Source organism: Suricata suricatta, chromosome 9 (genome assembly GCF_006229205.1).
Source record: "Suricata suricatta isolate VVHF042 chromosome 9, meerkat_22Aug2017_6uvM2_HiC, whole genome shotgun sequence".
NCBI lineage: Eukaryota > Metazoa > Chordata > Mammalia > Carnivora > Herpestidae > Suricata > Suricata suricatta.
Genome location: NC_043708.1, coordinates 128965163 through 128977726, shown reverse-complemented (window position 1 = coordinate 128977726; position 12564 = coordinate 128965163). Strand labels below are relative to the sequence as shown.

Sequence of the window (12564 nt, the reverse complement as noted above, 5' to 3'; positions counted from 1 at the left end):
AACCGTTTGTATTCATACTACTTGTGTATGAGTATTTCCACTTTCTGTCACCTCTAGCAGCACTGAATTTCATTGAGTTTCACTCTTCAGTTTGATAGTAGACGCAAATAACATCTTATAATTCATATTATCTTTGATAGAGAAAATTGTTTCTATGATTAATTCAGACCCTGGATTTTGTTTGGTTTAAGTATCTGGTTCTGAAGTGTCTAATTTATAGGCTTTGGTAAATTAGAGTGTGGTGTGTCGCTTATTATTTATACCAGGCATCATAAAGTGTGTGCCTCAGCACAGCTGTTGATCAGTCTTTATTGGGATTAAAGTTCTTCTGCGACCTTTGTTTCCATATTTATTTTTATGGCCGAATGCTGATGAGGGTGACTTAGACTGTGGAGAGCTTTTCATTGTGTCTTTGTATATTAAGTACACCCATTTATCAAAATGTAATTCAGAACTTCCCAGTTTTTGAGTATCACTTGGTGTGGCAAAACGGTGTCAGCCTTTGACATACATCATCAAATGCTCTAAAAATAGAAATCTGTTTGGCTTTCTTTTCTTCTGCCTCCTACCCCGTATTTTCTGAGTTCTCCGGTGCAGGCAGGGATATGTGCCTGCTCAGTTTCTTCTTGCTGTGGAAACAAGTATGTCAGCGCCTGAGTCTTTTCCCACACGTGCCTCTTCAGCCACACGTGCTCTGGTTTTCTTTGTGTGTGCGCCATGCTGATCAGGGATCCTGTGCTTCTCGCCAGTCCCAGCACATGTGATCTGTTGGTGCAGTGCCGCTGTGTTCCTCACCCACCTAACAGTAAAGTGTTCTTGCTTACACTGATTACCGTACGTGGGCATAGTTCACCTTTACCCAGAAAATGAGTGTCTAAGCAACTTGCTGGAATGATCCTCTTGATAATGAAGTTTCTCTGGGTTTTGTTAGCTGCTCGTAACACAAGTTTTAGCCAGGAGAGAACACTAATTCTTTGGTTCTGGTTCCCTTCTCGGAATCAACTTTATCCTTAGTATACTGCACTGATTCCTGCTGCTTAATGAAACGAAAATTTCACTTTACCATCAAGTCCCTGACATTCTTGTCACCTCCATAAAGTTTGTCCATCATATCTCACTTTTCTTCACACCTGCAGGGGTTTCCAGGTATAAGGGCTTATTGGACTGTGAAACTGTTTCTGAGAAGGCCACTGCATAAAGTAGTATATTGCATTGTGTACAGGACTTCTGTTTCCTGCTCTCGACAAGGGCTGGTGGCCTGGGAATCAATCTGGCTTCGGCAGACACGGTCGTCATCTTTGACTCTGACTGGAACCCCCAGAACGACTTGCAGGCACAAGCCCGAGCCCACAGAATTGGTCAGAAGAAGCAGGTTGGTGGAGAGAGACATCTGGGTGTGGTTTGGGGGAGGTGGAAAAGCGGGGGAGGTTTTTTAGCCCTTCCAGGATGTTTGTAAGATGCTTTTTTTCCTATTTTGCTTTCATTTCTTTAAGGGTAGATGCCTGCCTGTTCATTAGTAAGAAGGTGTCTAAGGTATCTTTGGGTCTAAGATGAACTTCTTAGGCAACTGTTCTCTTTTGGTGTTTGAAAAGTACATCACTAGTGACTTTCAGATTTACCCCAGGAAAGAGATATGATGAACAGATTTAGAACTGAAAATTTTCTCTATTTTAATATGGGTAAGTTGTTATATAATCTAATGTTTAAGATGGCCTATTTTTATTGTACATGACTGTGTTCGCTCTGAGCTGTGTTGGAAAAATACATGCTTGTTTTTGTTTTGAGATTCCGTGCACTAGTCTGCACTACAGTTTGCACTGTATTGGGTAATACCCAAGTTTATATTTGGCCAAAGGTTTGGTTTTGGTGAAACTTTTCATCGTTTGGTGGAACTGATTATTCTTTAGCAAGATTTTTATCTTTAGAATACACTGTGATAACAGTTCTTCAGAGGCAGTTGTATTTAAAGTTGTAGCCAGTTACAGTAAAAATACTGCATCTCCTTAAGCCACCTGTTTGCATGGATGGCTTATAGTCATTTCTGGTAGAAAGATTAAATCTTTTTTAATTTCTCCTTTTGGCTTTAGACAGAAGTAACATCTGTGTGTGTGTGTGTGTGTGTGTGTGTGTGTGTGAGAGAGAGAGAGAGAGAGAGAGATCGAGAGAGAGATCGAGAGAGATCTGATGTAGACATAACATTTCCTTTTTCTGTAGGTAAATATTTACCGCTTGGTCACAAAGGGGACTGTGGAGGAGGAGATCATTGAACGGGCCAAAAAGAAGATGGTATTGGACCATCTAGTGATTCAGCGCATGGATACCACTGGCCGGACAGTTCTAGAAAACAACTCAGGAAGGTCCAAGTAAGTGCCAGAAGGACGGAGGAGGTGGTCAGAGCCACGCTGGTTTTATATCAACATTTGATAGAATTGATCCTTCTAATAGGAATCTCTACAAATCATGTTACCTATTAATTACCTAGAAAAGGCCAATTCAAGACCACAAGATGTAGTTTTCTTTTTTTTTTTTTTTTTAATTTTCTTTTTTGCCTCTCAGTCCTGTGCTCATGTGCTCTCCCTCTGTCTTTCTTGCCCGTCTATCTTGCCTTTTGCTTTTGGCTCCACATGTGACATTTGACACAGGAGCAGTGGCAACCACGTGTCCCTCCATCATACTTTTATCCCAGTGCCCAGTTGCCTTAAGTTCCAGTAGTAAGAATCTGCCAGATGGAGTTGTCCGCTGTTTACTATTGGTGAAAAATGTTTGTGTGGAGATTGTTACTTTTCCTGCTGAAGACAGAAAGGTCTAGAAGGAATAAAGTCAAGTTTCACTTGGCTTTATTTAGGAGCACAGTTATTTCTCTGATTGATTTTATTACAGTTTGACCAAATTGCTGACTGTCTTCTGAGGCCACCCTGCAGCCTCTGTCATAAGTAGAAGTCAAATGAGCCCTTCTCTAAAATCAATATTTTCAGATCATTTTCCATTCAAGAGGGATCTAAGTGGAAAAAGCTTGGTTCTTTTATTTTGGACCAAAGATGAGAAGGTTTAAAATTCTTGGTAAACGATAACTTTCTGAGTCAAAGGACAAAGAGAAAAAAGAACTCTCTTCTTTCATGTTGTAATTATGTTTCTTGCTTTAACCCTGTAATGGATGAGCCCTCAGGAAAAGAATTCATCTCCTAGTCCGCTGCTAGGTGAGCTCAACCAACACAGACTTAGCCTGGGGTAAGAAAAATGAAATCTTTGAGAGATCATTTTTCTTGGGGCAGAATTTGTATTTTCACCAGTAACTTGACTCCTTTATGAAGGGTAGCTATTTTATAGTAGAATTCCATGAGGTTATTTGACATTCCTAAGAGATTACAACTACATTTTACTTCTACAGCTCAAATCCTTTTAATAAGGAAGAGTTGACAGCTATTTTGAAATTTGGAGCAGAGGATCTCTTCAAAGAACTTGAAGGGGAGGAGTCAGAGCCTCAGGTAATTCACAATGAGGAAAAAAACTTTTTTGACAAGCATCTGTGGGAGTCTGAATTTTTCTGGAAGCGAATTTGAGTCTGTGTTAGAGGTTTTTAAAGAATACTAATTACTTGAAGGATATTGTTACTCTTTTTTTCTTTTTTCTTTATAGAGCTCAAAGCTCTTACTAAATAGAATAGGAAAAAATGAGAAAAGCATTTGAGGATTCTGTCTTTACTCTTTTTAATTCCAGTTTTATTTCCTGTAATTTCCTATGTTTATCTTGGCATTTGTATAAATAATAGTTTGAGACATTAGAGGTACTGTACTGTGAACGTAAATGCAATATCAGAAAGGAGATTTGGTTTATTTGCACCAAACATCTGTAGTCCATGCTGATCACTGTTGCCCCTTGACCATATTGTATTGTCAATGTCCCTTTAGGAAATGGACATAGATGAAATTTTACGCTTGGCTGAAACTAGAGAAAATGAAGTATCAACAAGTGCGACAGATGAACTTCTGTCACAGTTTAAGGTATGAAAATTATTGTGGGAGGGAGTCCTCAGCATTGATTTATTAACTACTAATAACCATTATCTATGAGTAGTTCTGTGTACAGAGCACTCTATGTTTACTTTACCTCAGTTGACTCTTACCTTTCTTCTCCTGAGCTCTAGATGTGTTGTGAGTATAGAGTCAGTCTTCTGTATGGAGGTGGTCACTTATGTGGTCCGTCCTGCCCAGAGTCAGTGGATGGAGAAAAGTTGGTGAAGCGGGCTAAGAATATGCGTTGGTGAGACAGGTGGAGAAGCACATAGTGTGGAGCCCTGAAAAATGTGGAGGGGGTTGTGGGAGAGACATTAATAGAATCAGATGACAAAAGAGGCCAAAGGTATGAAACAGAAGGTGACAGAAAGCTCTTGATGATTTGGTGTTTTTTTTTTTTTTTTCTCAAGAGCAATATGGAGTGATATCTGATACAACAAAATTAAATGAGATCAGGTCTAAGTGCAGAAGCTGGGCACTAGATGAATAGGAGGTGGCAGCATTGAATATAGATTTAATTTAAAAGCTTATAAAGAGTACAGTGAAGGTGATTTATGAGGTTAGAAGAGTCAGGGAAGGCAAGGGTTTTGAAAGATGTTATGTCTTTAGGTTGAGAAAGGAACTTGAGAATAGGGAGATATTGGAGGTTCTAAGGAAAGAAGGAAAATTCGATAGCACATTGCCTTAGAGTGGAAGGGATATAATGAAAAACACCAGTGGTGGAGTTGGCCTTCAAAAGAAAAAGGAAAGTGTGCTTCAGGGAATAGGAGAGGAGAGAGGATGTGGGATTCCTTCCTTGGTGACTGTTATTACCAGTAAGTAAAGGAAGTAGAAATGATTTGGGACAGCCATGGATGGAGCCAAGAGTTACGGGAGGAACTGAAGGGAATGAGCTGAATTTAGAAGGTAGGACTTCGCATTGGAGCCAGTCAGTGGGGCCATATGACTTCCTCCAGCAGTACTTGAGGTCAGAAGGATTGGTTCTTTGGTGATCTCAAGGTGGGAGATTGGCTTGGAACACTGAGGGTCATCCTTGCGGCAAAGGGTTCCCAAATTCAAGTGAGAACACGGTTGAAAGGATTGACTATGGGCTGTTTCCATAAAGGTTAGAGAAGCAGGGGAGACCTGAAGATTCCAGCGATGTTGAGTGCAGTACAACCTTTAGGATTGTGAGAGAGATGGGTGCAGTGTTCGGAAGGGGGCCCTGTTGTGTGATGTGGTCCCAGGGTTGGCCACAGGTAGAGCCTGTCTCAGAGGAAGAACACAGAAGGAGCTGAATAAACCAAAAATCTCTAGGATCAGAGTAAGTGTGTTTGAAGTTCAAGGTGAATTGTCTGTTGGCACTGGATTCCACCTCTATGATTACTGCTCCCTTTTAAAGAGAAGTAATCTTCATTGTAATGTTTTGGCCAAATTATTATGTGATTACTTAGGTATAACAACTTCTGTATATTAACAGGTTAATCAGAAGTGGTCAGCACATTCCTGGTGACTCTTGCCTTTCTAATGCTGTTTTGGCTGTTCCATTTCAGTACTTGGTCCAGTGATTTGATTAACAGTAAGAGTCTGTTTCCCCTACGGGCTTTTTCATTTCTGGAGTACTTCAACTGAATTGACTCTGTTTTTCCCACAAATCCTTTTTTATCTGAATTTAACATGTTGGAAACATAGTAACCTTTTTTTGAGATAACTTACAATTACTATTTTCTTAAGTAATAGTAACTGATCTTTGTATACTTCAAGCCCTTTTACAGCCCTAGGATGAACCAGGTATTATTTTCTTTGTTTTATAGATTAGGCATCTGAGGCACAGAAGCTAAGTAGATTTCCTCAGGCCACACCTATTAAGTTGTGATCACATCTGAGGCAGCGGGGCTGGCCTGTAGCATGTGGCCTTTCACCACTTCTCGTCCTCAGAAAAGTTCACTTTCCAACTGCATGGACCCTGACATATGTATTCATATCACTCATGTTATTTTTATCTGGCTGTTTTAAAGTCATATTTAAAGTAATTACAGACAGCACATAATTTAAGAGATTGGTCAAGTGATTTTATAAAACAAAAGTGTTAAATTTTCCACCTAAGAAATTACACCTCTTGATTTTGTCTTGGAATTTTAAAAACCTTATTGTGAAGATCACAGTATCTTGTGGTGGAAGGTAGAATTAATTGTCTCCAAAAGGCATAAACTTCTGACTTCGCTGTCAGTTCCCAGTGACTTTGAGAAATGGAACCTCCAAAAGCTCTTTTGTACTTGATTAGAGCCTTAAAGACTAGACGGGAAGGAGTAAAAGGGATGTGCAGCCCGCGTCCAGGGCTTGCCCACCACTGCTCCAAGGCTGGCCAGAGCCGGTCAATGTGTCTGAGTCTTTGAAATGTATACACTTAGATAGATGGTTTTTGTTCTGGTATACATATATACATACATGTTTACACATGTACACACACATATGTACAAATGGTGCCAGATGGTAAATATTTGATACATTGTAAATGGAGCCTTCTTCCAGATTTGTTTGAATTTTTTGTGTTTTGTGTTCTCATTTTCATTTCTGAGAGGAAAAGGTACTTGTGAGTGTATGAAATCATTATATACCTTTAGTTTCTGTACTTCTGATAAAAATGAATAAGGCAGCTAGTTGGGTGTTAATTGCTACTGCTTTGAGTTATGCATGATTCCAATAAGCACTATTTAATAGCAATTTATAATTCAGAACTGTAAGTTCATAATGGATTGGTATTAAGTATTCAGCACTCTAAGTAACTCTAAATTTTTGAATTACTATCAAACTTATTAGAAAATGTGTATGACTTAACAACAGATCTTTGCATAAAACTTCCAAGACAATTTATATCTTTATATCTGTAATATATTATTATTGTAATAATTATAATATATTACATTAGTAATATGTCTTATGAACTGAGGGTTTGGCAAGATGATTCGGGAGGATAAGGGAGGGGTTAGCAGATAAAATTGATTATCTGATTATATAATAGCACAGGAGTTCTGATATTACAGATTTAAAATGCTGGGTGAGTTGGTGGTTTAGCAGATGGTATTTGGGAAATAGGGAAATGTCAGATAGTTGTCCATTTGTTTTAAGGTTGCCAACTTTGCAACAATGGAAGATGAAGAAGAGCTAGAAGAGCGGCCTCACAAGGACTGGGATGAGATCATTCCAGAGGAACAGAGGAAAAAAGTAGAGGAGGAAGAGCGTCAGAAGGAGCTAGAAGAAATTTATATGCTGCCTCGAATTCGGAGTTCCACTAAAAAGGTGATCAAGTGAGATCAAGTTAGGAAATTACTTTTTACTCTGCAAAGTACTAATTATTAAAGTGCTATGAAGCACTGATTATTCAAGGAAGAGGCTTGGCCTTGTTGCCTTGACAGCGGAGGCATCTCTTGTAGCAAGCTTCCCAGAGGACGAGCTCTCTGCACTGCTCATGAGTGCACCAGGTTGACATTTGATCTTTACAAACCGGTTCTTTGTGAGGAGGATGGATGGGCTTGGAGTTTAGCAGAAATTTGCATTTTCCTGTTGAGATTAGAACCAGTAATCCTAACAACTTGAATCCAGTTGACTGTGCCTTTGACTTTTAGAGCCAACGTCTTTTTGCCCTTAAGTGTTTGTTCATGGCACTTGGTATAAATACTTCGTAATAGATTATGTAAGTGTAAACAGAGAACAAACACCTGCTTCACCGCTTATAAAGCACCATTAGAAGCTCCATCTAATTTAATTGTCACAACAACATTGATGTAGGTAGAATAAATTTTATTAGCCAGTTTGTTGGACATAGCAGATTTGCCCAAGATCATAGCAAATCAGTATTAGTAATAATAGTTGAGCACTAATTGTGTTCCAGGCATGGTCGGGTTATTGTGCCTATTGACTCATTTAAATCTTCATGAAAACCCAAATAAGAGGAAGTAAACATGAACTTACGGTTCAGATAATTTTATTCCAGCTCACTGTCATTAGGTTGCAGTATATCTCTGGAAATGTGACTATCCCACACAGGTCTTCTTCATGACATGACATCTGCCTCCTTATTTTCTTAAAGGAAAATTGGTATGTTGGATAGGATGAAAAGTTCCGGGCGCTAAAGAATTAAGATGGGCTGGCTTTGGTCCTTTGACCTTTTGGCCTGGCACTTGCTACAATGTGACTTTGCCTTTTTCAGGCTCAGACAAATGACAGTGACTCTGACACTGAGTCTAAGAGGCAGGCCCAGAGATCCTCTGCCTCCGAGAGCGAGACCGATGACTCTGATGATGACAAGAAGCCAAAGCGCAGGGGGCGCCCCCGAAGCGTGCGGAAGGACCTCGTCGAGGGATTTACCGACGCAGAGATCCGAAGGTTGGTGAAGGGTGTGCTGTGAGCCGTGGGCTGCTGGGATTCCTGGCATTTAAGACAGGGCGGGCAGAGGTGGGCGCCTACAAGGAAGGCAGGAGACAGAATCCTTCCCTGAGTCTCCAGGTGGCTCTTCCCTCTCCAGAGTTTTCCTTGCTTGAGCGCTCTCTTGTTGGTTGCTCAGCTCTTTTCATTTTCCTCCTGTTCTCTGGTTACTCTGAGCATTTTCACAAAGGAAGTCCGACCAAGAGAAAGTAGATAATTGTAGGTAAACTTGGGCTGAGCCTTTCATTTTTTGTTTTTATTTAAGAATAGGAATACAGGGGCGCCTGGGTGGCTCAGTTGGTTAAGCGTCTGACTCTTGGTTTCTGCAACCCAACATACTGTTTTCTGCATCCTTTTCTCACTTGTAATCGATTTTAGATGTCTATGCCCATCCTTAACTGCGCATTTGTTAGTAATGTAATTCATATATATCTGCCCTCCAAAAATGCTTCTGAGCAGTTTTTCCCATTTTGCATAATATTTTTTATTTTAGGCTGAAGAAAATAGTATGAAGATAATCATATCAATTAATCTTTCCAAGTTGATATAATTTAAACTGTGAGGTCTTTATTTTCCCCCAGATGTTAGAACTATCCTTTCTTTCTTTGTTTATTATGGAGCAGTGTAAATACATGCAGACGTTGATAGAATATAGAGTATATGTTTTCTTATACTAACAATGACATTTCTTATACTTTCATAGCCGTTTTGAATTTGTAGGCAGTCTTATATGTCTACCTTACATCCTCTTGCCTTCTAGCCTCAGTATTATATTGAAAAGAATGCAGAGGCGGGAGCCTGGGTGGCTCAGTTGGTAAAGCATCCAACTTCGGCTCAGGTCATGATCTCATGGCTTGTGAGTTGGAGCTCTGCAGCGGGCTCTTTGCCATCAGCTCAGAGTCTGCTTCAGATCCTCTGTCTTCCCCTTTCTCTGCCCCTCCCCTGCTCATGCGCTCTCTTTCAAAAATAGTAAATAAATTTTTTTTACAAACGAATGTATTCTGCTGTAGTTGGACACAGTGTTCTACAGATTTTTGTTATGCCTGTTTGTTTCCATGGTGTAAGTCTTCCATTTCCTTACTGATCTGCAAGAATTAGCCCTTTTATCTTAAGATGTTTTTTCTTTTTTTTTTCTTTTCTTTTTTTTTTGGTCTCTTGTAATAATTTTATTTTTAAGTTCATTTTAAAAAACCTGATACTAGGGGCGACCGGCTGGCTCAGTTGGTTAAGTGTCTGGCTCTGGTTTCAGCTCAGCTCATGATCTTGAGGTTTTGTGAGTTTGAGCCCTATGTCCTCTGTGCTGACTGCATGGAGCTTGCTTAGGATTCCCTCTCTCCCTCTCTCTCTGCCCCTCCCCCACTTGCCTGTGGGCATGCTCTCTCTCTCTCTCTCTCTCCTCTCATAAATAAACTTAAAAATCTGATACTAGTGTTGCCACTTCAGCTTCTTTTGGATATTGTGGATTATCTGTTTTCTATTTTACCTTTGGTATGCTGTCTTCGAATCCAGTTTGTGTCTCTTTTAGACAGTATATAGTTCTATCATTTCTTTAAAAATCTATTCTTTAGGGGCGCATGGGTGGCTTAGTCGGTTAGGTGTCTAACTTCGGCTCAGGGCATGATCTCACAATCTGTGGGTTCGAGCCCCATGTTGGACTCTATGCCGACAGCTAGCTCAAAGCCTGGAACCTGTCTTCAGATTCTGTATCTCTCTCTCTCTGACCCTTCCCTGCTCATGCTGTCTTTTTCTGTCTCTCAAAAATAAATAAAAAACATTAAAGAAATCTATTCTTTCAATCTCTTCCTTTTGGTTGGAGTCTTTAGTCCTATTTGCATTTCATGTTATTACTGAGAAGATAGAATTTATATCTGCATTTTGCTATTTGTCTTACGACTTTTTTGTTTCTTTATTCCTAGGACTACCAACGCTTATGTAGGTGTTTTTAGTATATCATTTTAATTCCCTTGCTTCTTTGTGGTTCTTATAATTTTCTCATATAGTTTCTTTTACTGTATTTTCAGAGTTATTTTCTTAATGGTTGTCTTAGAGATTATAGTTAGTACCATAACTTGAAACAGTTTTGTTTGGATTATCATCAACTTAATTCCAATGCTGTCTTAAAGTTTTACTCCAATATAGCTTCATTCTTCAACCCTCTTCTGTGCTGTTATTGTCAAACAAGTTACAATTTTACATGTTATAAACCCATTAACACAGTTTCATAATAATTGCTTTTTGTGGTTGTTTTAAAGATCAGCTGGGGTGGGTGTGCACCTGGGTGACTCAGTTGGATAAGCCTCCGATCCTTTTTTTTATTTTAATTTTAATTTTTAATGCTTGTTTATTTTTGAGAGAGAGTCAGTGAGAACCAGGGAGGGGCAGCGAGAGAGGGAGACAGAGAATCTGAAGCAGGGTCCAGGCTCTAAACTGTCAGTGCAGAGCCCGATGCGAGGCCCGAACCCACAGAGTACAAGATCATGACCTGACCCGAAGTCGGACACTTAACCGACTAAACCACCCAGGCGCCCTGGATAAGCGTCCCATTCTTGATTTCAGCTCAGGTCATAATCTCATGAAACATGAGATAATACTAATATCATGAGATTATGTCAGGTTTTGCACCTGCTTGAGATTCTCTCCCTCTCTCTCTGACCATCTCCCACTCATGCTTGCTCTCTCTCAAGAAAGAAATTTTTTTTATGTCTTTATTTTGAGAGAGAGAGAGAGAGACAGAGAGTGAGTTGGGGAAGGGCAAAGAGGGAGGGAGAAGCAGAATCAGAAGCAGGCTCCAGGATCTGAGCTGTCAGCACAGAGCTCAACACGGGGCTTGAACCCACAGATTGTGAGATTTTGATGTGAGCTGAAGTCGGACGCTTAACTGAGTGAGCCACCCAGGCACCCCCCTCTCTCTCAAAATAAATAAAACTTAAGAATGAATGAATAAATGAATAAAATCAGATGGAAGAAGAAAAGTGTTACAATTAGGAATACATTTATGCTGTTTTTATGTTTATTTACTCAGTTGCTCTTCGTGAGGCTCTTAACATCTTTGTGTGGATTTGTGTTACTGTTTGGGGTTCTTTCATTTTTGCCTGAGGACTCTTTAGTGTTTCTTTTAAGGCAAGTCTGGTAGCAATAGATTCTCTATTTTTATTTTGAAATGGCTTAATTTCTTTTGTTTCAAAAGTCCAACTTTTCCTACTTCTGGACTTCCTCAGGGACCATTTTCATTGACTGCTTTTTTTTTTCCTTTGGCATATGGGCCCTACTTTTTTGTTTCTTTGTGTTTTCCATAATTTTTTTTAATAACAACTGGACATTGTAAGTAGTATGATGTGGCAAGTCTGGAAATCAGATTTCCCTTGACAGCCAGAGTTGGTTGTGTTTGCTGTTTACTTTTTGTTCGTTTAGTTTCCTGGTCTAGTTCTATGAAGTCCGTATTCTTTATCATGTTCAAATGTTGAAGTCTTTGCTTATTTAGCTTAGCCATTAGCTAATGATTGGACAGAGATTTTCTCAAATGCCTTGAGCCAGTAAGGGTACCAGCCTTCATGGAAGAGCTGTGTGTAGACCGGGGGCCTGCTTTCAGTGCTCTGGTGGCTGGTGTACAATTATGCCTGTTTCAGTTCTTGCATGTACAGAGCCACGGGCCAGCTGGAGGGGAGAGATTAACAACTTCTCAGTTCTTGCATGCACTAGCCCTGCACACGTGTGATATTATAGATTCTCAGGCATATGTCAGCGTTTGAAAGCACCCTGTGGACTTTCCCATCAGATTTTCCTTTTGGTCATCCTGTTGATATCCCAAACTGGGAATGTTGCCCCAAGCAGCTGTGGTCTTAAACCTTTGCCTCCAGTTGTTTTCGCCAACGAGCTGTGGACAGTGCTCCTCACAGAGAGTCAGGGCAAATCAAGCAAGCCTGAGCACGGAGCTCCTCCGGGTGCTGTCTGTTCTCGTGGAAGAGCGCTTTAGGGTATCTCCCTCCCTGTTCTGTCTGCTCCAGGGGCTGCCATGCTGCTGCTTTGGTCAGCGGTTGTAGTTGCAAACGTATTGGTTTTCAAGGCTGTTGCGGAGCTTGGAGAGAGGAACATGGGAATAGAGCAAGTCAAAATGGCGGAGAGCTTTCAGTTCTTCTGAGATAGCGCC

The 12564-nt window shown here is 40.2% G+C and overlaps 1 protein-coding gene across 7 annotated transcripts in view; it reads left to right on the top strand.

The window, feature by feature from the left end:
* Window positions 1-12564, top strand: part of CHD2 (chromodomain helicase DNA binding protein 2) — a 115904-nt gene that overhangs the window by 68346 nt on the left and 34994 nt on the right. For all 7 annotated transcript variants that reach the window (XM_029951007.1, XM_029951009.1, XM_029951006.1 and 4 more), the window contains 6 exons: window positions 1223-1372; window positions 2215-2363; window positions 3389-3485; window positions 3909-4001; window positions 7122-7292; window positions 8203-8378. In XM_029951007.1, coding sequence (XP_029806867.1) covers window positions 1223-1372; window positions 2215-2363; window positions 3389-3485; window positions 3909-4001; window positions 7122-7292; window positions 8203-8378 — 836 coding nt within the window. The remainder of the gene's footprint in view (window positions 1-1222; window positions 1373-2214; window positions 2364-3388; window positions 3486-3908; window positions 4002-7121; window positions 7293-8202; window positions 8379-12564) is intronic.